Source organism: Hibiscus syriacus, unplaced genomic scaffold (assembly GCF_006381635.1).
Source record: "Hibiscus syriacus cultivar Baekdansim isolate YM2019G1 unplaced genomic scaffold, ASM638163v2 tig00110893_pilon, whole genome shotgun sequence".
Taxonomy (NCBI): domain Eukaryota; kingdom Viridiplantae; phylum Streptophyta; class Magnoliopsida; order Malvales; family Malvaceae; genus Hibiscus; species Hibiscus syriacus.
Window position 1 is genome coordinate 9221122 of NW_024062901.1, and position 9655 is coordinate 9230776.

General features: G+C 31.1%; 1 protein-coding gene across 1 annotated transcript; it reads left to right on the forward strand.

Annotated features, from left to right (window-relative positions):
• The first annotated feature begins 5494 nt into the window (after nt 1-5494).
• On the forward strand, nt 5495-8049 carry LOC120145127 (26S proteasome non-ATPase regulatory subunit 8 homolog A-like). The gene is made up of 6 exons (XM_039159019.1): nt 5495-5633; nt 5989-6067; nt 6651-6753; nt 7019-7282; nt 7536-7647; nt 7744-8049. The coding sequence occupies exons 1-6, from the start codon at nt 5535-5537 to the stop codon at nt 7882-7884; spliced, it is 798 nt and encodes a 265-aa protein (XP_039014950.1). The 5' UTR covers nt 5495-5534; the 3' UTR covers nt 7885-8049.
• Nucleotides 8050-9655: the final 1606 nt, after the last annotated feature.

Consider the following 9655-nt stretch of genomic DNA (forward strand, 5'->3'; position numbering starts at 1 on the left):
CTCCTTCAATTTCACGAAGAGCGACGGCTGTTGGGGGCGGCTGACGATCGTGGCTTACTCATGAGGTGACGCTGGTGCGGTTAGTAATGGTGATGAATTCCATAGCTAGCCGTACGTCGATGAATTGAGGGACAATAAGGGCTGAAGAAATTTTCTGAAATTCTCATTTTTTAGGGTTCTTTTTGCTTCCATCGATGAGAATACCCTATTTTTTTTACAAAGATCGATGGAACAAACATGTTCTAACCCCTAAAATTTTCCAAATTTAGCAATTTGGCCCTCAATAGTATTCAATTAAAATAAATTAACTTAAGAAATGAAAATTGGGGTGTGACAATAATGGTACCAAATGATAGCATTCTTTGAATAGAATAATTTTCTATTTCAAGGCTAGATCAAAAAATCCAAAGAAAATTGGTCAAAATGAAAAATAAAATTTTTCTTACCTAGTTCATGGGGAGCACGAAATGGAGGCTTGAAGATTGGCTTGTCTTATGAAATTTCTAAGTAATTTCATGTTAATTTGTCATTTATTAAGCTTAAATGAATTTAAAATTCATTTAATGTGAAATGAAAATTTTACCATTAATGGATTCTCATATTTACATCCATACCAAGCCACATAACCCTTATCATCTTTTCGAAGTCAAAGATGGACAAAATATTATGCCCTTTACCATTTTATCCATGCAACTTTTCAAAATTTCAATCTTGACACTTTAATCCAATGGTCCAAATTGAACATGGAAATTAATTCTCAAATCTAATGATCCATATTATTTTCCATCATTTTAAAATTTGGAAATAATATTTCAAATCTTAATTTAATATCCTTCAATTTTCTTAAAATTTCTATTCGATCTGATTTACCGAATTTTTTTCTTACTTTAACACTTCTAGCTTTTAAAATAAATTTCATATCAAAAATCTGATTCCCATCAAAACGTCATTTTGGGGGTGAACTATTTATTTATGGGTCAAAACACCTAAATTTTAGAAATTACATTTTTGGTCCCTAAACTTTTGAAATTTACCCTTTTGGTCCCTAAACTTCTCTAAACTTTATACTTTGGGCACTAAACTTTCAAATATTACATTTTGGTCACTAACCAAAATTATGGGGTGTTACAATTCTTCCCCCTTAAGAAAATTCGTCCTCGAATTTTCAATTGGTACATGATGTAAAAAGATAAGGATATTTTTTTTCAACTTTTGATTTATCTAACAAACTTTAATAAGTATTGATTCCTTCATAAGTCAAATTCTGACTGAATCTTAATATCCTTCGGTGTGATAACATGAGAAGGATATGATCGATACTTTAAGAATCACTGATCACCACTTTAATAGAATTTCTCTTTTCACTTTAAATTCGAATAAGACTTTTATTGATCAGTAGTTATCTTGAGATTATCTTAAATAATCTCTACCTGTTACAAATTCCATTATAACTCGTTCCTATTCCCACTAAGGGATGGGAATCGGTTACAATAATCTAGAAGACACTTGATGCTCTATTTTAACCTGTTGACATATCAAGCATTTAGAAACCAATTCAGTAATAGCTCCTTTCATACCTGTCACTTATATAGACTCTTTCCTCGATAATATAAACACCCATCGAACTTAACTTCCAGGTCTTTAGTTTCAACTTTTTTCACTCGTTCTATCTTTGTTAAGCACAACAATTTTTACATTTTCTTTGAAAATCCTTTTACTCGATCTAACAACATAGGCTTTAACTTTAATTCTACAATCAAATCACCATCTTTCTTTAAAGATAAATCACGTATTCAAAACTCTCAAAGCAAAAATATCTAAAATTTTATCGTATCAACCACCACATTAGCCTTTTGTGTGGTAGTCGATAAGCATATCATCATTCTTTAAGGAATTCAATCCATTTCCTTTATTTTGACTCCTTCAAGTCAGTACATACTTTTGACTTTTGAGATCCGTATAGATATATCGTCACTCACCATGTAGATAGTGGCGTTATACAATTGTTGCCAACTCAAAATCATGAGTCAGATAATTTATTTCATGATTCTCTAGTTGATTTGAAGCATAAACCTTAACTTTTCCTCTTGCACAAGCACGTAACCCATACCATTATGAGACACATTACTATAAATCACATAATCTTTTCTAGGTTATGATTACACTGAACCTAGAGCTTATGTCAATATTCTTTTTAACATCTCAAAGTTTTATTGGCACTTATCAATCCAAATGGATAACGTGTCTTTTCTCAATAGTTTTGTCAGAGGGAAGACAATCATCGAAAAGTTCTTTATGAACCTTTGATAGTAACCAACAAATCCCAAGAAACTTTGAAATTCGAAAACATTCTTTGGACTTTATCATTCGAATATGGCTCGTGCTTCGTTGAGATATATTCTCATCCCCTCAACTGAGACTGAATGGCCAAGAAATACAATCTTAGACAAATAGAGCTCACACTTTGTCAACTTAGCATACAACTTTTCTCCCAAAGAGTTGGAAGAGCTTTACAAAGATATAACTACCACTAAATTAATCCAAATATAACTAAAATATTCAATTTATCAAATCATTAAATGTCGCAGGAACATTCGTTAAACCAAACGAAATTATCGCATACTTGTAGTGTTCATATTGACTTCTGAAAACTGTCTTAGAAAAATCTTCTTCCTTATCTTTTATCTAATAATATTCAGATTGAAGATCAATCTTGTGAAACTCTAATTAACCTTTTTAACATGATCAAAAAATCATAAATCCTTGGAAGAGTATACTTGTTATTCTCTATTACCTTATTTAACTGACGATAATACATGCATAAATGCATAGACCCATATTTCTTTTCACAATAACACTAGTGCATCCTAGATGGCATGCTTAGTCTTGTAAACACTGGAACTTAATAATTCTGATAACTATGCCTTTTAAGTCTTTAGGCTCAATCGTAGTTAATCAATACGAGGTAATAGAAATAAACGCAGTACCTGGTAGCACCATTTTTCTTTTCAACATCTCATCCTGGAAATAATCCAGGTAAGTTTTGCATATACACATTTGGATACTTTGAAACAATTGGAATATCTTCCAAATTAACTATGAAAGTTTGAGTATCCACCGCATTTACTAAGAAGACTTGGCAACCTTATAGTAATAACTTTGTGGCAGTTACTGCTAAAATCACATTAGAAAACAAATTTACTCTCTTTCCCTACCACTAATATCTCAAAACTTTTTTGAATTCTTTAAAATCAACCGCTTTAACCCATAATTCAACATGATATGGTAGGGGAATCAATCCATTTTAAAATTTACCTCCTAAAGGTAATTCTATCAAGTTAATTAAAACTCAACACTTTAAATCCTTACCAGACATTTACTGTCTACAAATACTACTAACCCTCGTACTCTGGTCTAAAGGGTTAGTCGTACACATGTCACTTAGGATCAATTCTATTAAAATGTTACATTCTTTAATCAATATTGTACTTATGCATGAGAGAGGGTTTCCTTAAACTCACATTGGCATTTTCTATTGTGCTGATACATCATCTTATTAAACTAAATATGAGAATTGTAGCTAGTGCTTTACTATCACTATTAGCTTATTTTTGAACCTCTTGCTCGATCACGTACTTCAAACCCTCAATTACACACATCTTATACATACACTACATTTATTCACCTTTATAAGTAAAGAGTGGCATCAATCGAACCTTACAATAACCAAATCAGTAACAATGACATCCTAGTGGCATGTATACAATTTTTAACTCAAAACAAGCTCGGTTTAGTCATAGAATCGACTAAACCTGCAGCTCTGATACTAATAAATGTAACACCATTTTTTCTGTATCCAACCTCGAACACGAGTCAGAGATATCACAAAACATTAGGAGATAATCTACATTTGAAAACTGGTAAAATTTTGTTTCTTTTAAAAGTTTACAAAAAAAAATAGTCCACATTAGCACGTGTGGCTTCTATTTCACCCTTCCATTTATGATTTAACACTCGAGCAACCAAAATAGGACCAAATCAAAAGTTTAAAGAGTAAATTAAAATTTGTAAACTTTAATGATCAAAATAGAAGTGAAAAAAAAAGTGAAGTGATAAAATTTATAATTTACCCTTTCTTATTATATTAATATTAAGAACCAATAAACAAAACTACTCTTTCTAATGAATGTTACTTTATAAGGTAAAATTCACAAGGTCAAAAACATAAACAAATCATACTTTTTAGGTAAAGTACACAAATGGTCTCTGACTATAGGGTACTGCTTTATTAAGTCATTCGACTATTATAAGTTATAAAATGGTCATCTGACTTTTTATTATGTTCCAAACTCGTCATTTTTTGTTAAAAATTAGCGGTTGTATAAGCTGGACGTTAACATATATGAGTGAGAACTAATAATCGTTCGAGATTCTATGATCATATTTTATCATATCACAATCAGCAGGTTCACGTTCAGCTCAAAATACCGTTATTTGTTTTAACGGAAAAGGATGAGTTTGGAACATGATGAATAGTCATGTGACCATTTTGAAACTTTTAATGGTCAATGGACTCAATAAAATCACACTTTATAGTCGAAGGACTATTTTGTAACTTTTAATATTCAAGAGGCTTAATAAAGCAGTACCCTATAAGTCGAGAGATCTACTCTTTAATTTATTCCATAAGTTAGACCGTGTTTAAATTTCAAAACAATTTAATTGAATTGTTACAGTATCAATTAAATCTTTTCATCGTTTACCTACCAATTTAAACATTAGATGTTAGATCGGGTTTAACATGAAATATATTTGATAAATGTAATCAAAATCTACAATTGTATCATCTTGCAAAACTTATATCTAATGTGTTAAAGAAATAGCTCTTCTAAATCTTAATGTCACTATTTTCTTAACACTTATTAACCAAGTTCTTCATGCAACAATTACACTCTATAACCAAGTTCTTAATGTCCCTCGTTTCCATTTCTCATTCCTTTCTCCAATTGTGATGAGTTATAAACATTAAATTGATTAATCAAGAACTTGATCTCTTTACAGAGACCATACCATATGGATGAAGTGGAAGCTACTGCTTGTGCAAAAAATGCTCACATTTTATCTCCAAACTGATATACCCTACCATCATCTTTCTTTACCACCTCTGACTTTGGTTTTATGTTTTTTTAAGTAGAAGTTAAAGTGGCTGGTCAAAAGGTGTCAATGTGCTCAAACACTACCAACTCTATCACCCAAACGTGTCACATCAGACTTTTGTGACTGCAGTTACTACCATTAACATTTGAGTGATGAGTGATGGATTTGTTATAAAACGATAATATTAGTCATCATTTCTGTATTTTTTAAACTTTAATGTTAAAAGTAGAAATTTTTTCATACTTTAGTGACCATTAGTACAGTTTAACCTAAAGAAAAAGGGAGCTTCGTTTTCCCTAATATGTTAATATTTTGCTATAATAAAAGGGAACTTCCATTGATTCGGCAACACGAAATCCCGCAACAGAGAAACAGGAATGGATCTAAAAGAAGTTTCGCAGCAGTTCGAGCGATTCAAAGCTGCATTTGTTAAAAATGATTTCGATACATGCGCCAATCTCCTTTCTCAACTTAAGGTTTTTGAACTTGTTCCAACCCTGATTCCCGTCTCTTCCTCTCACCGGATTTAATTTCTAGGATTTCTGTGGTTTTTTCATCTCGAAATGATAGATCCCATGCTGTAGATTGTTGGTTTCTTTGGAGGGTTGATTTTTTAGGGTTTAGGAATTTAGGGGTTTTGTGTTGGATGTTTTGGTCATGAATTATCTGTCTTTGAGCTTGGAAATTGATGTTGAAATCAAAGGATTAGAACGAGAGGAATGGGAAAAAGAAAACACTCTTTTTTTGCTTGGTAGTATTTGTTTTTTCATTAGTTCTCGAATGGTTTTTATATCGAAATGCTGCTCAAGTAATTTGGGTTTATTATTGCAGGTGTTGCTCACAAAGTTCAGGAGCCTTCCTCCGCTGTTTGAAAATACACCTAATGCAGTTAATGAATTGCTGTTAGCAAGTAATTCTTATGACTCAACTCATTTTTTGTCCATCAAGCACTGGCTTTCACATATAGTATGCCATACGGAAAAGACCCCAACACTATACGAATAACATACTAGATGAAGCTTCATTTCGTAATGACTAAATGCAAATTTTCTTTCTTAAAATTGCTGTTGAAGAACTTCGTGAATAGTGAGGACTTCAATGAAACCTTGTCTAAAGTATGATTAGGAACATACAAGATTTCATTTACTTTTCTTGGGATCATTAGACTTCGTTTTTGGTGTATGGATTTAGTCAAAACTTTGTTACTTGGATTGAGACGTAAGTTTTGAATACATATTTATGTTTGATGCGGGCATATTCTACTTTTTGTAATTTTTGCCATGTGTTTGGAGAGTTATTTGAGGGTTATATCGCCATTCCTATGTCTCAACATGGGTACTTAAAGAAAATGAAGAGTTAGAGAAACAGTTAAAATTTGAGTGCATGTGGCTTTTAGATGAAGTTTTTTAACCCATTTGGATATAAATCAGAATTTGAGTCTCTGCCTGTCTGAAGATTACGAATCATCCTTTTTCTTTCACTGACAATTTCAGGGGAAATTTATGAACATGCTGTTGTCCTCAGTGTTAAGATTGAGGATCAAGATGCCTTTGAGAGGGACTTTTTCCAGTTGAAGCCCTATTATACAGATGTTGGGTTAGTTGCTTATCTTTCGGGGTTATCCTCAATGGTTTTGCTCTGTAGTTTGGGAATTATGTCTATCACCTTAGCATTGCTGCTGTCACATTCTATAAAGCTCTGCGTAACCGTTAATAAAATATGGACAGATTTTGGATCTAATATTGAATTTTTTTAACCCTTGGCTTTAATATAAGAAACTTCTGCTCCTTGCTTCTGTAGAAGCCTCTATTATTTATTTTAGGAAAATGATTGTAATTGTTTTACTTCTCTCTTGGAGCAGTAGCCGTCTTCCACCATCCAAGCAAGAGTACCTGATTTTAGGTCTTAATCTCTTGAGGCTTCTTGTCCAGAACAGAATTGCTGAGTTCCATACTGAACTGGAACTGCTTTCAGCCACTGCTTTGGAGAATCCTTGCATCAAGCATGCTGTGGAGTTGGAGCAATCATTTATGGAAGGGGCTTACAATCGTGTCTTGACTGCTAGACAGACTGCTCCTCATGAAACTTATGTTTACTTCATGGATCTATTGGCAAAAACAGTGAGGTAAGCAGTTGTTTTCATGTATGAAGATAATTATGGGGTTCACAAAATTAAAAGCATGGCAGATTGTCTTTTAAACGATGTTTGTATTTGCAATATTTATATTCTAAAGTTCATTCAATGACTTCATGACATCAGTGCTAATGGTACTGCATGTTTGTACTGCTGGCACTTCCATGTTTTGATAATCTGCTCTATGTCGTATTCTTGCTTATTGCTCGACGTCATTAGTTAATTCATAACTTGTCATTTTCAGAGATGAAATAGCCGGATGCAGTGAGAAGGCATACGACTATCTTTCAATTAATGATGCCCGCCAAATGTTACTTTTCTCATCTGATCAAGAACTTTTAGAATATGTCAAAGAGGTAAGCGATCAAGGAACATCCATAATGTCCATTAAAAATGAGTTTTTTTTTTTGGGAAAGCAAAAGCTTATTTGTACATGTACACCTTGATTGCAGGAGCATCCTGAGTGGGAGGTGAAGAATGGATCGGTAATTTTCCAGAAGGCGAAAGAATCTACACCGTGCAAGGAGATCCCATCCCTACAATTGATTAACCAAACTCTTAGCTATGCTAGGGAGTTGGAGCGGATTGTCTAGACAAGTTGCTATCATTTTGTTGTTGTGGATTTTACTTTCTACGCAGTATTCAAACTTTTAAAAGTTGTTTGGATTTCATATTTCAAACCACCTATCCATTAGTGGCTTCTAAATTGCTAAACTCTATTTTTACCTTGATTCGAAATGGATGCTAAATATTAAAAGTACACCGTGGTTCTTGATTATAGGGTGTTGTTTTGTTGAATTCCCTAAATATTAAAAGTTACAAAAATGACCGATTTATCGTGGGACGTTGTTTTGTTGAGTTTTTTTATTATTAAAAATTACAAAATGATTATATGGCTATTCATGTGTTCCAAATTTGTCTTTTTTGGTTAAAAATGATGGCCATTTAAGATGGAAGTTAACATGTCGATTGAGATGTGAAAAAATTATATTTTAATGATGTCTATTGGTATCGTTGTTGCTTTCAAGTATTGATTCAATGACATAATGTTTCAAGTATTTGTTTGACAACATTGTAAATGGAGAGTTGAACCATCAAATATAGTTCAAACGGTTATGAGATCAAATTTCATCATATTTCAGGCAACAAATTAAAGTCTAGTTCAAACGGTTGTTAAATTTTTAATGGAAAATAAACGAATTTAAAATATACGAATAGTCAAGTGATCAATTTGTTACTCTTAATAATCAATGAAACAGTAAAATGATATTTTATAGTTGAGGGATCATTTCTAATAGTCGTGGACTCAACAAAATAATATCTTATAGTCAGATCATTTATGTATTTTATCCTAAAAAGTTAAACTACGCATTTGATCACTTAATTTTTCATAAATAAAATAATTTGTAAATTAGGCGTAGTTTGTGAACTTTGTCGTTACAATCATTTATGTTAAATTGGGGTTGTGTTGTGGTTAAAATGAAAATATATGGAAGTTGGATGATCAATCTTAGGATGATTCTTTAAGTTCGGAGATTAACGATGAGTATCATTAACAATGATCATCATTAATTTAATTTATAAAATTTTAAAATTATAAATTTCTCAATATATAATTATAAATTAGTTAAAAATCTAAACCTAAATTATTTAGGATAAATTACACATTTAGTATCTAAAATTTCACTTTTGGAACGTTTGGTACCTAAACTTTCAGTTTATACAAAATTATACTTAATGTTTAGTTTTTGTTTTATTTTGATACCCGTCGTTAAAAACTTAATAGAATAGTTGACATATATTTATCACGTCATCAATCAAATATTATATTTTATATTTTTATTCAACCAATAATGTGATGACACGTGTCACCACCCCTATGAAATAAGTCCAACAAAATTTGTGCACAACTAAGGAATTGAACTCGTGCCCTCTAAATTAATGGAATAAAGGGTTAGCCGCTAGGCTAAGCAATTTAGTAGTTAATAACTCACCACAACCTATATTTAATTATTTTTCATTAACACCATAAAACAAGAAATTTTAAATTAAATACTAAATTATTAAATTATTTAAAAATACAAAACATTTTTCATTATAAACCAAATTACTTAATCATAAAGATTAAATTATTTTAACTTTATTTTAGAATAAAACTAATTAAATAAATGTTTTTAAAAAATTCAATATTAAACTATTTTAGAAATTAAATTTAAAATATTTATTTATGAGCATATAATATAAATTTAAATTAAATGAATATTAAAAATATTTTTACCATAAATAATTTAAAATTTTATATTTATTTAATTAATACAAAATTAATAGAGGATTTATGAAGTTCAGAAATAATGTTTATTTTAA

Bases quoted from the DNA above. Each gene is read 5' to 3' on its own strand.
- LOC120145127 (XM_039159019.1), top strand. From the start codon at position 5,535: ATGGATCTAAAAGAAGTTTCGCAGCAGTTCGAGCGATTCAAAGCTGCA. The intron at 6,068-6,650 runs GTAATTCTTATG...TGACAATTTCAG, and splicing joins TAATGAATTGCTGTTAGCAA to GGGAAATTTATGAACATGCT. The intron at 7,283-7,535 runs GTAAGCAGTTGT...TGTCATTTTCAG, and splicing joins CTATTGGCAAAAACAGTGAG to AGATGAAATAGCCGGATGCA.